The 19,292-nt window shown below is 47.5% G+C and overlaps 1 protein-coding gene across 1 annotated transcript in view; it reads left to right on the top strand.

The window, feature by feature from the left end:
• The window catches only part of dab2ipb (DAB2 interacting protein b), a 239,474-nt gene that overhangs the window by 207,992 nt on the left and 12,190 nt on the right, over positions 1–19,292 (top strand). The window contains 7 exon segments of the mRNA XM_083641622.1: positions 1,402–1,546; positions 2,480–2,716; positions 3,479–3,680; positions 4,527–4,579; positions 4,581–4,712; positions 10,049–10,973; positions 12,651–12,788. Coding sequence (XP_083497748.1) covers positions 1,402–1,546; positions 2,480–2,716; positions 3,479–3,680; positions 4,527–4,579; positions 4,581–4,712; positions 10,049–10,973; positions 12,651–12,788 — 1,832 coding nt within the window.

Raw genomic sequence — 19,292 nt, 5'->3', positions numbered from 1 at the left:
GTCACCCTACATGCATGTGTGTTTTGTGTGTGGATTGGCGGCTGTGACTGCTGCTGGGGGTGACATAAGGACAGCCCAGCCACTGTAGACCACCAGGGATCAGAGACACCTTCCTCCTATCCCCATCTCAATACCGAGCAGAGGGGAATAACAACCTGCTATCATTGCCAAACTAAAGATGGTTTCTCTTGATGGACTATTGACTTTATAGCAGTAATTGTCTGTCTTGTCACCTGGGCTGAGGTAACAACAAGGTCATCAGTTTGGAGGAGAAGGTGTTCAATGATAAATGGACCATTTTTCCTTCCGTGGTTCATGGGCTATTTATTTTTCTGATGGATAGACTGAAATTGAAATTTCAACCCCATGTTACCTTGTCGCCGACTCGCGGGCCTGGAAGAATGTTCTGGGTCGGTATTCTTGTATTTATTTTTTACTGTTTGTCGTCATTGGCCATAGTAGAAAATGGTCTGTCTGCGGAAGCAATTTCTTTTTATAGTCTGTGGTTAGGCTGCCCTCGGTGGAGACATTGAGGATGATGGACATTGTTGCTTGAAGTCAACCTTGCCAGTATGTGAGGGACAGTATCATAATGGCGCTCCCTGGGGGTTTGACATCATATTGCGCTCCTGTTGCAGCAACGAAAAATGACAATCCCTTCCCCTGCTGTATCTGTCTAAGCTGGAGCTAGCAAAATGATCCTCTTTACCCTATCAGCCCAAAAGCCCACGTCTGTCTAGACTCAGCTCTCAGTCTTAATCCGTTTCACTACTGTAAGACTGAGAATATTACTATTTAAATCTTTTCATAACGTTAGGTGGTGCTGTTGGAAGCCTTGCATCGGAGAACCAATCATGAGTGTGGGCGGGCCTGCTTTCTGGGGGCAGTGACGCTCATGTAGAACTGGTGCTGTCGCGTTTGCGGAGAAACATATTAATCACTTAGAAACAAACATAACCTATTAATAGGACGTGTTTCATCCGGCCCCGGCGGCTAGAGGTCTTTCCCCCAGCGATAAGCCCGACTCCCGAGGCTAACGTTACAGAGCCTGCTGATGACTTCACAGCATTCACAGTAGGAATGTAGGTAGGTAGGAAAAATGATTGTAAAATAAACAACAGGTATAAACTCTCTTTGCAGCACACATTTGGTTGTCACTAACCCTTGCTCTATATTGGAACTATGAAACATTGGCATTGCCGCTACCAAATAAAATTCTAATAATAAATGTAGGCGTGTCTGCTGCCGGCCGTACTCACCGGGCTCAATGAACCAGATTTGGAACAGTAAATTCCCAGACGTTTGGTGGTTAGGTGGCGCTGTTGGCGCCGCTCACCAAACGTCTGGAAACCGAGACTAACGTCTGTCTGACTATTTTTGTTGTTGTTGTTTATTTTTCAGGCGAGTTTATCAAGGCGCTGTACGAGTCAGACGAAAACTGTGAGGTGGATCCATCCAAGTGTTCATCCAGCGACCTGCAAGAACACCAGAGCAACCTGAAGATGTGCTGCGAGCTCGCCTTCTGCAAAATCATCAACTCCTACTGGTAAATGAACAAAGAAGACAAACAGGCCTACAGAAAATGGTGCACAATGTAAAAAATAAAATAAAAGGGGGCGTGCTCTTTGGTTTGGGGTATGCAACTGAATGAAACCAAAGTTCAAGACACTCTTCTTTGAAAAATGTAAAAGCATGGAGTCATGGACATTAAAAACACTTTAAAAAAAAATGTTTCGGCATCGGCCTTCATCAGGGAGCTCCAAACAATTCATGTCCAAAAACATGAATTGAAGTTAGCATTGGATATTTGCTTCATCCTATTGGAACAAGGCCTGCAATAATGAAACTAACAACTGAATTTAAAGTTACTTTTGGCCTTTGTGTTTAAAATGCCCAAATCATAATCATTTAATTATGGGTTTATAAATATAGACTGTACACTACACTACTCTCGGAGTGATTAATGGCAAATACTCTCTGACAAATTTCAGATTGTCCATTTTGCTTGATTGTAGCTTACAGTTTAAAAAGACTTGTCATTTCATGTTCATATGTTACATACTATACATATATACATATTATACATACATACAGTGTGATAGTGCAGTGTTTCCTTAAAAAAATAACTTGCAGCAACCACTTTTACAGTAGCTGTAAGTCAACCCATTAATTTAAAACGAAAGACATGTCTTCAATTCAATAAAATTAATATAACCAACAGCTAGAGGTAAGAAGCATTGCTTTAATCTTGGCACTGCTCCAGGGATACTTTATTAAAATTTCAGAATGGGACTTTAATATTGATATTTGGCGCAGGAAGTCCAGTGTTGCATTACAGCCTTTGTCAATACATGCAAAGAGAGTGTGTGTGTGTGTGTGTGTGTGTGTGTGTGTGTGTGTGTCAATAATAATAATTTGACGTTGGCCCTCCCCAAAAAAATGGCATATGAAGTCCTGCCCTCTCTCTGACTCTTGGCAGCGTTTTTCCACGAGAGCTGAAGGAGGTGTTTGCCTCGTGGCGGCAGGAATGCAGTAACCGGGGGCGACCAGACATCAGCGAGCGGTTGATCAGCGCGTCCTTGTTCCTGCGTTTCCTGTGTCCGGCCATCATGTCGCCCTCGCTCTTCAACCTGATGCAGGAGTATCCGGACGACCGCACCGCACGCACACTCACCCTCATCGCTAAAGTCACGCAAAACCTGGCCAACTTCACCAAGTGAGTGTGTGATTAGTTAGTTATTACTAGTGTCCTCTAGTAAGAGAGTGGCATCAGCGGAGGACCAAAATGCAAGAATCATTAGCCAATGAACAGCCAGGAATGGGTCTCGCGCTACTTTTGCATGCTAAAATAAAGCCGATAATGTACAATTTGATTCATTTCAAGGGATGAAAAACCCTTTCAAAGTACAACACTGTCTATTTTGATGCAACTCGACAGTGCTGCTTTTTTTACTGAAGAGTTCCACTTTCTACTTCCTGGAAAAAAACTGGTCCATTGGAGTGAATGGAGATGTCGGAACTCTTCTATTATACGGCTCTGGTTATTACTAGACACCTTTTTATTTTCAGCGAATTCCAGCTGTTTTAAAGTTTAAAGGCACAGTTCGCCCAAGAATGAAAACCTCATCCTGTCACCTACCCAACCTCATGCCAGTTGAAACTCCGGTGAAGTTTGTCCAGGTTGCCAGCACATCTCAAGAGCAAACCAGTCACCGTGACTTCAGGTGTACTGTACTGAAGTCAATGGTGACTGGTTTTCTCTGGAGTTGTGCTGGCCACATCCCTGTGTGTTACATGGACAAACCTCACCTGAGTTTCCACTGACATGAAGGTGAGTAGAGGATGACAGAACTTTCATTTTTGGGTGAACTGTTCCTTTAAAAAAACATCGTGCATCATATAAAATACATTTCAGCACTATAAACATTTCCTAATGTGATTTTCTCCATCACACTGTGTCTCTTGTCTATGGCTTCAGGTTTGGCATCAAGGAGGAGTACATGTCCTTCATGAACCAGTTCCTGGAGCACGAGTGGACCAACATGCAGCGCTTCCTGCTGGAGATCTCCAACCCAGAGACCATCTCCAACACGGCGGGCTTTGAGGGCTACATCGACCTGGGCAGGGAGCTCTCCACCCTGCACTCCCTCCTCTCTGAGGTGGTGTCCCAGATGGAGCAGGTACTGCAGATCACTTACGGTGCTACCAGCTGCTCGATCCTTCTCTCGTTCGTCTTGTATCATCGCCCAGCCATACTGACGTTGATGCCGTGAGATTGTCCCAACAATTATTTTCAGCACAATTATTTTAGATAGTTGATGAAACAATACAAATTGAAATAAAGTAATGTATAGTTATATTGAGTGTAGAAATGCTTAAAAATACATAAAATCTGGGGGGGGTGGGAGGTCTCTAGTCTAATGGATGCATTAAGAGAAAGTTTAATGCATTATCACAAGCCTGAGGATTTTAATCGTGCCTAGACTACTACAGTAGGATGTTTACCACACAACAATCAATAATGTATTACTGCATTACATAAACAATACACTTGAGGAGAGCACTGAGGCTGGCTGAGGCATATTAATGGATTCACAAGAACACCATTAGTTGTGGTGGCAGATGGGAAGCTGGTAATAATTAGATCTGTGGTCCTTTTTTTAATGATATTGTCATACATCCACCTCTCAGAAAGCCGCTCTTTCAATCATTCAGAATTCACGCTGAGTCTGGCTCACACTCCTGTCCATCCAGAGTCTGGCTCACACTCCTGTCCATCCAGACTGAGTCTGGCTCACACTCCTGTCCATCCAGACTGAGTCTGGCTCACACTCCTGTCCATCCAGACTGGCCTGTTCCATTATTCAGAATGGGGTTGTCTGAATAAGAGAGATTATTGCCTGGCAATGGGCGGGGGAATCCACTAAAACATAAATGCATAAATGGATTCCAATAAATGTGAATAACTAAAGTTGTCCAGTGTCATATTATTTCACTTGACTTGTTTGCCTCTGTCTCTCCCGCAGAGTGCAGCCTCCAAACTGGGTCCTCTGCCCAGGATCCTGCGCGAGGAACACGGCCCTGTCCAACCCGTCCAGCATGCAGATGACACCCGGACAGTCCTCGGAGCACATGGGCTCCCCTCCCGCTGCGGCAGGCTGCAGCATCTCCACTGGCCTGCAGAAGATGGTCATAGACAACGAACTCTCTGGGTAAGAAGTTTAGGATCTCATCATCGTATCAAGAGCAAGTCGTTTTTGGAGAGATTGTGCCTGGGTTTACATTTCTGCTGATATAGAGATTAACAAAAATTACCATTTGTGTTTCTGTGTATTTGTGTTTGCGTATGGAAATGATCAAGCCAATAATGAGATTATTCGTCTGTTGTCTTTCAAAGTCAACGTGTGTGTGTGTGTGTGTGTGTGTGTGTGTGTGTCTGTGTGTGTGTGTGTGTGTGTGTGTGTGTGTGTGTGTGTGTGTGTGTGTGTGTGTGTGTGTGTGTGTGTGATCTCACTGCCAGTACTAACAACTCTGATAAGCATTAATATGCTTGTCAGGTGAGGCCATGACACAGGAGAGTCTGGCGCCTGCTTGTTTACATCAGCCAGATGAAACCTGGGGCCTGTACCACGAATGGAGATAAACAGATCCCGGATCTGTCCCCTTGATCTGGTTTGACTTAACTAGACAATCACAATCGAGCTAAACGAAACCACGAAGGTGGTTATCAGCTGGGTCTGTCAATTTAGGATTTGCCTATCCAGCTCTGAGCTCGTGCACGTGAAAATGCTCATGCACAGGAGCTCGTGCCCACGAAAGAGGCGTGGTTTGGAACAACTAGCCAATCACAATGCAATACGGACAGCTCCAGCTTTTACAGTGCCAGACACGCCTATTTCCTCATTCATTCAAAGCGCACATCAAAGTGTATTAATTAGCGGAGCTTTACTGTATGTCAGAATCAAAATCTGCGTTGGATATGAGTCTGTTACTGAAGGACTGTCTAACGTTACTGCTTATATTCACATCAGTCATTTGATTTCTTTGAACAGTGCTTTCTGCCTCCATGAGCCTACAGCAGCTTATAAATTATAAACTTAGTATGTCTTTTTTAACACATTGAGTGCCAGCGACGCCATATGGCGTCATTAGAAATTTACCGTAGGCTGCCAGCGACGCCAAATGGCGTCAGTAACTCGAAATTGTTTTTTTGACGGGGGGGTGTCGATCTATGCCTCTTACATCGCCTCTTACAATATGATAGCTATTGAATGTGTCTAACCTATTTTACAGAACCCTTAGGTGGCGACAGCGCACTCCAGATGAGAGAAAGTGGAGTAAAACCATAGAGTAAAACACACAGAAGAAGTCGTTTGGGAAGAGGAAATCGCATCGCATCCGTCCGTATGCAGCTGCTTCATTGAAGCATAACGTAGCTGTGCCCCTGCAGCAGCCAATCTGCTGTCACAATTGAGCACCTCGTGTCCGCTGCATTCGCTGCATTCGCATGATCAGCCGTGGAGTTCTCAACTGGAAGCATGGTGACATACACGCGGGTGTAAAAAAGCTGGACTAGCGGACTTTTCACTGCTGAGCAGCACACGCAGAGCAAACGCACTCACAGCAGAGCAGAGCAGAGAGATACTCCTCCCACAACGGGGGGGGGGGGGGGGGGGGAGGAGGAGGGGGGGAGATGGGGCACGCAGGACACTACAGCATACAACAGACCCAGGGAGCTGCAGCATTACATCAGAAAATATTAGCAATGAGTCAATGATGTGCTTGAAATGCTTCCTTTCACAAAACGGTCATTATCTCAGCTCGTAGAAAAAAAGGGCTGTTTTTGGTCTAATCAAGCTATCTTCTCCGGCTCATAACTAAAGAACGGAAAATGGGATCAATAAACTTTTTTTTGCAGGTGATAGAAGAGAGTCTCATCGTTATTTGTGCATGTTCAGTGTTTACATAGTAATTATTAAAGAAATTATATGACTGTTTTAAAATGCATTGCGGCCTATGTGGCACAGTACAGCACCTTTTGCCCAAGGGCCGTGGCACTCAAAGTGTTAAGAGTGGAAGTAATGTATAATCTCAGTCTAAATTTCCTACATCCGTACGCCTACTGTATTTAGACCATAGATTTAGAAACATGGGCTCAATTAATAATTATCTCTTATCAATCATGATGTGTTTGGTCGCATTGATGGAATCATTCCTATAATACCAATAAAGAAATAACGATGATAATTAAAATACTATATATATGTAAAAAGCTCGACACGGTATGGGGATAGATTTCATTGTCTGAAAAAGCACTTGCACGACTACAGCTGACGGTCAACTAGCATATACATTAGGGCTGTCACTTTTTCCCAAAATAAAGTTCGAACGATCTTTAATTGCCCGAAATTCGTTCGAATATATTCAAAGTTTTTTGGTTAATTAAAAAAAAAAAAAAAATCAGTCCAGGCCACCGGGCATCAGCCCGACGTGTTAGCTTGGACGCTCACAGTCACAACACTGCCTCACAAACTTGGCTGCATCCAACTCGAGACAACTTTTCAGACCCTGGAGACAATCTTTCTCAGAAGAGACTAACGCGACAAATCTGGAGACTTTTTCTGACATGGGATTAACATTACCAGCAAGCAGCAGTTGGTTAATTTTGGTTCATAAAAAAAAATTAATAAAAAAAAAAAAAAAAAAATCGAACAATCAATTTACATATCGAATACGAACCCCTCCCCCACATTCGAAGTTGCATTCGAATTTCGAATGAAAAGTGACAGCCCTAATATACATCCTGCGCCTTAACTCTCCATACCACTGTAAGGACAGTTACTAGTTAATTAGTCTGAATTATAGAAATGATATCATTGAATGATATAGCGATGATATATGATATAGCGAGCGAGAGAGAGAGAGAGAAGCACACACACACACACACACTGCTGTGTGTGCTTCTCTCTCTCTCTCTCGCTCGCTCTCACTCTCTCGCCAAGTGAGACAATTTTGGCCAAATATGAAGTTATTTTGAACATATTTTAGCATGACATTACAGTGGCAGCCAGCCAATCAGAGGGATTTCTCACAGACGCACCGATTAGTGCCAACGGTGCGGAACACACCGCGGAAACTAGGGCGACAGACGCTCCCCCACAGCCCAGACATTGGCCGCTGTGTCAGGGGCTTTAAGGGAGACAGGCAAGGAGGAGCCAAGAGAGCAGAGAGGAGGAGCCAGGAGAGCAGAGAGGAGGAGCCAGGAGAGCATAGAAATAGGCAGCAAGGCAGACAGCTGCTAGCATTATTCTCAGCCGTGACCCTGGATCAATATCTAATTAACTAGTGTCCCTATATGGCCTCTCCTTACTGTACTTCATCACATGACTTCTTTGTGCATATGTTGACGTGTGTGTGTGTGTGTGTGTGTGTGTGTGTGTGTGTGTGTGTGTGTGTGTGAGAGAGAGAGTGAGTGAGATCATTTGCAAGCCGTGAGCCTGAAACTCCCCTGAAAACCATTCTTGCGCTATTGCTTCTCATCCACCAAGCAGTGAGGTGAGAAGTGGGAGAGCGGGGTGAGGGAGACAGACAGGAGAGAGCAGGGTGAGTGAGACAGACAGGAGAGAGCAGGGTGAGTGAGACAGACAGGAGAGAGCAGGGTGAGTGAGACAGACAGGAGAGAGCAGGGTGAGTGAGACAGACAGGAGAGAGCAGGGTGAGTGAGACAGACAGGGGAGAGCAGGGTGAGTGAGACAGACAGGAGAGAGCAGGGTGAGTGAGACAGACAGGAGATAGCAGGGTGAGTGAGACAGACAGGAGAGAGCAGGGTGAGTGAGACAGACAGGAGAGAGCAGGGTGAGAGAGCAGGGTGAGTGAGACAGACAGGAGAGAGCAGGGTGAGTGAGACAGACAGGAGAGAGCAGGGTGAGTGAGACAGACAGGAGAGAGCGGGTGAGGGAGACAGACAGGAGAGAGCAGGGTGAGTGAGACAGACAGGAGAGAGCAGGGTGAGTGAGACAGACAGGAGAGAGCAGGGTGAGTGAGACAGACAGGAGAGAGCAGGGTGAGTGAGACAGACAGGAGAGAGCAGGGTGAGTGAGACAGACAGGAGAGAGCAGGGTGAGTGAGACAGACAGGAGAGAGCAGGGTGAGTGAGACAGACAGGAGAGAGCAGGGTGAGTGAGACAGACAGGAGAGAGCGGGGTGAGTGAGACAGACAGGAGAGAGCGGGGTGAGTGAGACAGACAGCAGAGAGCAGGGTGAGTGAGACAGACAGGAGAGAGCAGGGTGAGTGAGACAGACAGGAGAGAGCAGGGTGAGTGAGACAGACAGGAGAGAGCAGGGTGAGTGAGACAGACAGGAGAGAGCGGGGTGAGTGAGACAGACAGCAGAGAGCAGGGTGAGTGAGACAGACAGGAGAGAGCAGGGTGAGTGAGACAGACAGGAGAGAGCAGGGTGAGTGAGACAGACAGGAGAGAGCAGGGTGAGTGAGACAGACAGGAGAGAGCAGGGTGAGTGAGACAGACAGGAGAGAGCGGGGTGAGTGAGACAGACAGCAGAGAGCAGGGTGAGTGAGACAGACAGGAGAGAGCAGGGTGAGTGAGACAGACAGGAGAGAGCAGGGTGAGTGAGACAGACAGGAGAGAGCAGGGTGAGTGAGACAGACAGGAGAGAGCAGGGTGAGTGAGACAGACAGGAGAGAGCAGGGTGAGTGAGACAGACAGGAGAGAGCAGGGTGAGTGAGACAGACAGGAGAGAGGGTAAGAGAGGAACGAAATGGAGAGATTGAGAAATTGGGCAGAAGGAAGGGTAGAAAGAAGTGAAAGGTGGGTGGACGAAGTAATGGACAAAGGGAGAAGGACAGAGAGAGATGGAGGAGAGGAGAGGAGAGTGATAGAGATTATTGGAAGATAAATCATGTCTGTCAAGGTAATTGTCTCCAGGCAATAAAGCCTCCATCTGGCTGCTGCAGGGAAGGAGGGGGGGGGGGGGGGGGGTTAGGGACAAGGCAAATGAGTGTAGAAGACACACATCCTTACATCTTCTCCAGGTTCAAATATCAATGGAAGTGTACTCTGCATGAATTGTGCATAGCAATGCACTTACATGGGATGTGTTGGAAGAATACTGCAGAATCGACCTGTTTGCTTGTTTCACTTTCACCTCGTGTCGAGCTCCAGGTATAGGCCCTTCTCACGGGGGCCATTTTGTGTCTGAAAGGCAGGGTAAACACAGGTGCAAGCAAAACACTAATGAGGGTTTCCAACTTCCATGATTGCAATTTGGAAACCCTCCTTAGTGTTTTGCTTGCACCTGTGTTTACCCTGCCTTTTCGACACAAAATGGCCCCCGTGAGAAGGGTCTATTGCTTCATTCATGATTATAACTCAGTTGGCCTTCATTTGTTGGTTGAAGTGTTAAAATGCTCTCTCTCTCTCTCTCTCTCTCTCTCTCTTCCTCTCTCTCTCTCTTCATCTCTCTCTCTCTCTCTCTCTCTCTTCCTCTCTCTCTCTCTTCATCTCTCTCTCTCTCTCTCCCTCTCTCTCAGATTGGTTGACTTCACCAGGTTACCCTCACCCACCCCAGAAAACAAGGACCTTTTCTTTGTGACCAGGAGCTCAGGGATCCAGCCCTCGCCCGCACGCAGCTCCAGCTACTCCGAGTCCAACGAGCCCGACCTGGGCATGGCCAACGGCAGCAAGAGCCTGTCCATGGTGGACCTCCAGGACCCCCGCAGCCTGGAGAGCGGCCTAAGTCCCGGGCCCTCAGCAGACGGCCTGGGCGAAGGCCCCGTCTCTGCGGGAGTGTGGTCAGCCAGAACGCCACAGGGCAACATCCCTGGAGGTCCCACCCTGAGGAGGCCGGGCCAGACGCCCACCACCCCGGGGTCAGAAGGCACCCCGGGGCGACCTCCGCAGCTCTTAGCCCCCCTGTCCTTCCAGAACCCCGTCTACCAGATGGCCGCCGGGCTGCCCGTGTCCCCGCGCGGCATGGCCGACTCGGGCTCCGAGTGCCACAGCTCAGTCAGCTCCCACAGCAACAACGAGGACGGCCCTGTGGGCGGGAAGCACACCTTCTTGAACCACGGTGGAGGGGTAGGCGGAGGAGGTGGGGGCGGCGGAGGAGGAGGAGGGGGCGGGGGCGGAGGGAGCAGCGGGGAAGAGTACACCAGGCGTTCGGGCGAGTTCACCCGACGACAGCTGTCCCTCACCGAGGCCCAGCACCAGCCCACCGTCCCCCGGCAGAACAGCGCCGGCCCCCAGCGCAGGATAGACCAGCCCCCGCCTCAGAGCGTGACGCGGGGCCGCACGCCCCCCAACCTGCTCAGCAGCGGGCCCTACCCGCGGCCCTCGTCCGGCAGCATGATGTCGTCGTCGCCCGACTGGCCCGGCAGCGGCGCCCGGCTACGGCAGCAGTCCTCTTCCTCGAAAGGCGACAGTCCCGAGACCAAGCAAAGGGCTCAGCACAAACAGGTACGGGAGGGAGGCCTGAACGCAACTCTCACAACACGGTCCCCACTAATGTGCACGCACCGCACAGAGCGCACATGTCTCTTGCTTTATAGTGACTGATGGTCATATTTAGAAGGATTATTCTGAAGACTCCTCCTCAGTCCTCAGTCCAGATTTGTACATGAAATGACGGTGACAAAACACAGCCGTTCATCTCATACATGTTGACAAAGGCTGTGTGGGCGGGTCTCCACCAGAGAGACCCGCCTCCACCAGAGAGACCCGCCCAATGAGCAGAGACTCTGCTCATTGTGCCCTAATGAGTTGAAGTCATTGTGTGCGTATAATAACAGTAATCTGCATCTTATCACCTCACCACTGTTTTACTGGAGGACTTTAATAGGCTGAATGACACAATTAGCTCCTCGTTAACGAGCATGTGGGCGCCGCACATGTCATACACACACACTGTCAGCGCAAAACCGCCGCTTGCTAAAGCGGTGGGAGATATGCTACACATGGGTGGTAAGTGTATGGATTACTGTGTTAGTGTGTGTGCATTGCATGTAATGTGCGTCTTCGTGTGGTCAAAACAGGAGGTTTCCCCATATATTAACGCTTTCTGTTGAATACCTTAGCTGGTAATTGTAAGTCCATTATTGGCAGGTCTGAACGATAGGCTGTAATTAAAAACCCTTGGTCAATGGTTGCCCTTGGTGACTGTTAGTAAGGCGATGGGGGAGGGCATCTGCATATTAACCATAATGCCTTGCTGCCTTCTCGAGGGAATGGTCTGGATCGCCAATAGATTGATTGAGTGATTGATAGGGCCGATCCCAGTTTTCATTTTGTTTGTGAGAACACAGCGCACACATTCCTTCTCTGCGGTTGAGTCCAGACAAAGGATACAATCAAAGTTCCATTAAAAGATAGATCTCCATTGATCATTAAATTGATTGCATTTGTATCTTTGTCCAATCTGCCTGGATTAAAACATTTTTTTTTTTAAATTAAGACAGTTGTACTTGGGGAAATTGGATTTAAATTATTACATCTCTGATGCTTTGTTGCCGTTTAGATTCAGGCATTTCAGCATTTTCAAAGCCTTCAATCTCAAGCAGTGTTCTGCACAGTCTATGAAAGCGTCCTACATCCACGGCTTCTCTCACTTAGCACCTGTCCATCAGCATAATTGGCAGATATAAACAAACAAACGCACACACGCACACGCACACACACACACACACCTATACACCTTACCTGCCAGTCTCTGCCTCGCGGCTGCTCATTCTTTCTTGCTGCCTTTCTGACTTACCTGCCTTGCTGCACACGTCGTTGTGTGTCCTGTGCGTGTCTGTATGTCTACACACTCACCTGTGTGTGTTTCAATCAGTGCTTTATGGAACTATGTGGACGCGTGTATGTGTGTGTGTTCGAGACACAAGTGTGTAACCGTGTATGTGTGTGTGTTCGAGACACGAGTGTGTAACCGTGTATGTGTGTGTGTTGGAGACACGAGTGTGTATCCATTCCACCCTGCTGTTTAGTCCACATGTCCTGCTTTTCTCCCGCCTGCATTTCAAGCTTATTCCCATGTTGCGTTTTTGTTGTTGTTGTGTTTTGTGTTGTTTTGCATGCCCCGCCCCTTCCACTCGCCCACTCAGCTCATGTGTGTGTGTGTTGTGTTGGTTTCACTAGGCCCCCTCCCCAGTGAACCCCAATGCGCTGGACCGCACGGCAGCCTGGCTATTGAATATGAATGTGCAGTATTTAGACCATGAGGGGATGGAGCCCGAGTCACTGAGAAACAGAGAGGATCTGACTCAGGTGGAGAAGGTAACCTGCCTCCCCAACCCCACCTTCAACTCTGACCCCTCCCAACCCCACCTTCAACTCTGACCCCAGCCCTCCTTTCACAACCACCAACCAACCCCACCTTTAAGTCTGACCCCTCCCAACTCCACCTTCAACTCTGACCCCTCCCATCCCCACCTTCAACTCTGACCCCTCCCAACCCCACCTTTAACTCTGGCCCCTCCCAACCCCACTTTCAACTCTGACCCCTCCCAACTCTGACCCCTCCCCACCTTCAACTCTGACCCCTCCCAACCCCACCTTCAACTCTGACCCCTCCCCACCTTCAACTCTGACCCCTCCCAACCCCACCTTCAACTCTGACCCCTCCCCACCTTCAACTCTGACCCCAACCCTCCTTTCACAACCACCAACCCCACCTTTAACTCTGACCCCTCTCAACCCCACCTTTAACTCTGACCCCTCCCAACCCCAGAAAGATAATAGTTGCATTATTGTAGCTTTAACATGCACTCTGTAAAACGACCTCCCTGCACCCCTGAAACCTTTTCACCCTTTTCACCTGAAACCTTACACCCCTTATCTATATGAAATTGACTTAATATCCTTGAGTGAGTGAGTGAGTGAGTGAGTGAGTGAGTGAGGGTGGGTGTGTGTATGTGTATACACTGTCTATGTTGGAGCATGTGTGCAACTGTGTGTGTGTGTGTGTGTGTGTGTTTGTGTGCGTGTGTGTGTGTGTGAGAGAGAAAGAGGCTCTCGGCTGCTTATGTACTCGCTGCACTACCATTCACCCTCAGCTTGGCTTCCACGCTTTGGATTCACTGACACATGCGCCCCCATTTCTTCCATCCATAATGAATACAGGCGTGTCATCCTAGCATAGCTCACACAGGAGCCAGCAGTATCCTAGCATAGCTCACACACAAGCCAGCAGCATCCTAGCATAGCTCACACACAAGCCAGCAGTATCCTAGCATAGCTCACACAGAAGCCAGCAGTATCCTAGCATAGCTCACACACAAGCCAGCAGTATCCTAGCATAGCTCACACAGGAGCCAGCAGCATCCTAGCATAGCTCACACAGAAGCCAGCAGCATCCTAGCATAGCTCACACAGAAGCCAGCAGCATCCTAGCATAGCTCACACACAATCCAGCAGCCTCCTAGCATAGCTCACACACAAGCCAGCAGCCTCCTAGCATAGCTCACACACAAGCCAGCAGCATCCTAGCATAGCTCACACAGGAGCCAGCAGCATCCTAGCATAGCTCACACAGAAGCCAGCAGCATCCTAGCATAGCTCACACACAAGCCAGCAGCATCCTAGCATAGCTCACACAGAAGCCAGCAGCATCCTAGCATAGCTCACACACAAGCCAGCAGCATCCTAGCATAGCTCACACAGAAGCCAGCAGCATCCTAGCATAGCTCACACAGGAGCCAGCAGCATCCTAGCATAGCTCACACAGGAGCCAGCAGCATCCTAGCATAGCTCACACAGAAGCCAGCAGCATCCTAGCATAGCTCACACAGAAGCCAGCAGCATCCTAGCATAGCTCACACACAAGCCAGCAGCATCCTAGCATAGCTCACACAGAAGCCAGCAGCATCCTAGCATAGCTCACACACAAGCCAGCAGCATCCTAGCATAGCTCACACAGAAGCCAGCAGCATCCTAGCATAGCTCACACACAAGCCAGCAGCATCCTAGCATAGCTCACACAGAAGCCAGCAGCATCCTAGCATAGCTCACACAGGAGCCAGCAGCATCCTAGCATAGCTCACACAGGAGCCAGCAGTATCCTAGCATAGCTCACACAGAAGCCAGCAGCATCCTAGCATAGCTCACACAGAAGCCAGCAGCATCCTAGCATAGCTCACACAGGAGCCAGCAGCATCCTAGCATAGCTCACACAGAAGCCAGCAGCATCCTAGCATAGCTCACACACAAGCCAGCAGCATCCTAGCATAGCTCACACAGGAGCCAGCAGCATCCTAGCATAGCTCACACAGAAGCCAGCAGCATCCTAGCATAGCTCACACAGGAGCCAGCAGCATCCTAGCATAGCTCACACACAAGCCAGCAGTATCCTAGCATAGCTCACACAGGAGCCAGCAGTATCCTAGCATAGCTCACACAGAAGCCAGCAGCCTCCTAGCATAGCTCACACAGAAGCCAGCAGCATCCTAGCATAGCTCACACAGAAGCCAGCAGCATCCTAGCATAGCTCACACACAAGCCAGCAGCCTCCTAGCATAGCTCACACACAAGCCAGCAGCCTCCTAGCATAGCTCACACACAAGCCAGCAGCATCCTAGCATAGCTCACACAGGAGCCAGCAGCATCCTAGGATAGCTCACACAGAAGCCAGCAGCATCCTAGCATAGCTCACACACAAGCCAGCAGCATCCTAGCATAGCTCACACAGAAGCCAGCAGCATCCTAGCATAGCTCACACACAAGCCAGCAGCATCCTAGCATAGCTCACACAGAAGCCAGCAGCATCCTAGCATAGCTCACACAGGAGCCAGCAGCATCCTAGCATAGCTCACACAGAAGCCAGCAGCATCCTAGCATAGCTCACACACAAGCCAGCAGTATCCTAGCATAGCTCACACAGGAGCCAGCAGTATCCTAGCATAGCTCACACAGGAGCCAGCAGTATCCTAGCATAGCTCACACAGGAGCCAGCAGTATCCTAGCATAGCTCACACACAAGCCAGCAGCCTAGGCAGGGAATGCAACCAAAGAAGGCAAGAACTTCCCTCCAACACAAACAGACGCCTTCAAATGGTAAACAGAGCAGGAAGCCAGAGAGGGAATCCGGATTGGAAAAGTCATAAAAATGCACACAGCAGGTTACATAGAGGTCCCAGCTAATGCTATATCTGCTCTTAACAGTACAATGGCCATATTGGTCATTTTGACGGTTCACATATCATATATTATACGGTATTCCAATAATACTGTATATACAAATTTAAAAATAAATCAGGATAGCACATTAGAAATGTCAGGACCACAGAAGCTCAACTTGAATAGAGACGTGTATAAACAATGGTTATAAATGCACATTCTTTCGTGTGCGGACAGAACATGATAGTCAAGAGAGTTTAGAATGTTCATCCAAATGATGCCGTCGCCATAGCAACAAATGATCTTTCTGAGCCTCATGCAGCAAATCAACACTGTGGTTTCCATGACAACATGATCACATGTTCTGTGGCAGCCACTGAAGTGAAGAGTGTACAATTGAATGGGAATGACCGTTCTATCAATTCAAATTCCGTGGGAAAGACCAAATGTAAATTCCAATCATTTCCCTAATTTGTTATAATCTGCATGACCACAGAATGCAAGTACTCTAATTATACTATACTATATCAACATTGGGGGGGTTTTCTATAAAAAAAAAACACATCTGATATCCGATATGTCGATATTTTCCAACTCTTTCGGCCGATTGCCGATATGATACTAATATATGCGCTGATTCCCCCCCCCACCTAATGTCAGAGAACATCAACTCTCTTCTGTAGTGGAGTTAACACATTATCACGTCTACTCTTATCATGATGGCCCACTGGTAAATGCAGACATAAATACAATGCTTGTCACAATGTACACATTCACTGAGCAAAGTAAGAAAACTAATTCAATTTCGGCTCTGTAAAACACGCCATATTTTTACGAGTCAAGCATCGAGCATTTTGGCATAATTAAAGCGTCATTTTATCAGCCTGTCATATCGGCAGAATGTTTATTTCTGGCCGATGCCAATATTTAATTTGAAAGCCGATGACGTGCCGATATGATCATGCATCCCTGGTGCAGAGGATGAAGAGCACGGGTGAGGTGCAGAGGATTGATTGATTGATTGATTGATTAGTTTATTTGGTCATATTGTTCCAGAAATCAATAATCAATACAAGAATTTTCATGTGGATCAAACAGGACCAAAAGGTGTAGACTGAAGCCGGGGCTTATTTTGTCTACCCTTTTAACACAGTTTCAAAAGCCTTTGTAGTACAAAAGAAAATATATTAGAGAATGAAAGAAACGAAATAAAGAAAAATAAAAAATAAAATAAAAAATGTTACTCAAACTGGCGTTGTCTCTGCTAAGAAGCATCGAAATTCCATAATATATAATGTAATATATATATAAACATTTATCTATATACATATATATATATATAATATGGCTATACCACTGTTTTATATTTATCTATAATCTTGCATTTAAACATATTTTTGACGGATGAAGAGCACTGGTGAGGTGCAGAGGATGAAGAGCACTGGTGAGGTGCAGAGGATGAAGAGCACAGGTGAGAAGACACAACCTTGGGGGGAGGCAGTGGAGGTGTGCAGGAGGTCAGAGTATGTGTTGTTGTTGACCAGTACTCTCCAGGATCCAAATGATTATCTGGTGATCTAAAAACAAGCAAAGTAAACATGCTGCCCCCCATCAGCGATAGATCCAGCCTTACGTCAGCCCCATTCATTGTCAATGCCGCCCCCTAGTGGCACAAGTCAACGTTACAGTGTGACTCAGGGAGATAGTGTGGCAAGCGAGAGACTACAGTGTGACTAACTGACGGACGGACGGAGGGAGGCCGAGCCATAGTCCCGCCCTTGGTGGGGGAGAGTGAAAGTGGTTGATCAGTTGATCTGTCTGGAGCATCAGCAGATGTAGCATCAGGACCAACGGGTGCAGAATTGGATCTGCCCAGGCCACTTTCACACCCTGTTCTTTTCTCTTCCATATTAGTTTCAGCTTATCCAATTCAGATGTGTTCATCACATTCTTCCATTACTCGAATTTGATGTTTCAAACGATTCTTCCTATCAGCCGCGACAGAGCAACTGTAAACGATTGAACGCCACTCCTAGGCAACAAAAGAGAGAGAGAAGGTCATACAGTCAAAGCTTTTGCACACAGTGCAGTCCGTATTTTCGTCCGAAATTGACGCGCGAAAAAAAAAAGAATACGACCTTATTTGTGTCAATCATCGTTGACACACCGAGTGCGACAATTACGTCCGTCATTTAAGTTTTCGGACGAGGTTCGATTTTCTGCATTTTTCGCATCGGTCAATAGATTTTTGCGAGCTGGGACCCGTCTGTGTTTTCAGATGACGGATTAAAAAACACGCATACGAAAACAATCGGACTGTGTGTGCAAAGACCTTCACTGTCACCTTTATGAGGTAGATACATTATATACACAGATCCCTTTTAACAATAGACTAAGATACACAAATATTTTTACTCGATTGTGGGTAGTTTAATTAATTTCAACAAAGCTTTTACATTTTCAAAAGAACTGTCTTTGCGCTGTTTTCTGTCACGGAACAGAGGCTCCTGACACAGAGAGGAGGGGGAGGGAGAGGGAAAAAGACACGCTGTGATTAATGTTGGCTTTCTAAACAAACAATGCTTTTGCAACTTGTTATTACAGCAGCTTGATTTCCCCTGACAGGCGGGGATCTATTGACAGGCCTAGTTTTCAGACCGAACGAGCGGATGCATGAGAGAGAGAGGAGAAGGCAGGGAAGGGTGCAGAGTGGAGGTGATGTATTGTGCGTTTGAGCGAATCAGGGAGGGGGGGGGGGTAGGACAAAGGCAGTTATAGATATATTGGATGTCACTGGATCTCGGGGGGATCCAGTGACAGGAGTGAGGGAATGTGAGAGAGTGGAGAGAAAGGGTGGAGGAGCTGATAAATCAATGTGGGGTCACTCTTCTCCTGAGGAGGGCGGAGGCGGGGGAGGGGGGTGAGGAAGAGAGAGAGAGAGAGAGAGAGAGAGATAAAGAGAGAGAGAGAGAGAGAGAGAGAGAGAGAGAGAGAGAGAGGTGGGAAAGAAAGCAGAAGGTGACAAGAAAAAGATGGATGACCCAAGCACCATCCTCATGTTGCGTAATTGAATCTGATCATTCAGCGTCGTCCCGTAGATTAATCAACAACATTCTTCTCCGTCCGGTTACAGCTGGATAACGGAGTGGAGCGGTCACCGCTCACATTTAGTTGTCGTCATATTAAATAATGAGTCATAACAGGGAGCATAAACAGTTCCTTTCATTCAATTTGAGTTTAGTTTGTTTAGTTTGACACAAATGATGGAATAAAACACTGGACAAAAGAGAAGAAAGGAAATACACGTGGCGGCGGAGCGGCTTCCTATGACATCACTTGTACGTGTAAAGTGTGATCATGGAGATCGGGAGCTGATTTTGATTTTGAAGCAGTACTGCATGTGAGATGAGGGTGGATGATGTCATGGCAGTACTGCATGTGAGATGAGGGTGGATGATGTCATGGCAGTACTGCATGTGAGATGAGGGTGGATGATGTCATGGCAGTACTGCATGTGAGATGAGGGTGGATGATGTCATGTCTACTGCTGATGATACCAATCATGATCCATTGGTGGATGAATTTAGGGACTGGTGCAAACGCTCCTTCTTGGACATAAACGTCTAAAACTAAGGAAATGATCGTTGACTTTAGGAAGAAGTCTCC

Source organism: Poromitra crassiceps (assembly GCF_964638095.1).
Source record: "Poromitra crassiceps genome assembly, chromosome: 8".
NCBI lineage: Eukaryota > Metazoa > Chordata > Actinopteri > Beryciformes > Melamphaidae > Poromitra > Poromitra crassiceps.
The sequence above is the reverse complement of the archived record's forward strand: the minus strand, read 5'-3'. Positions and strand labels throughout refer to the sequence as shown.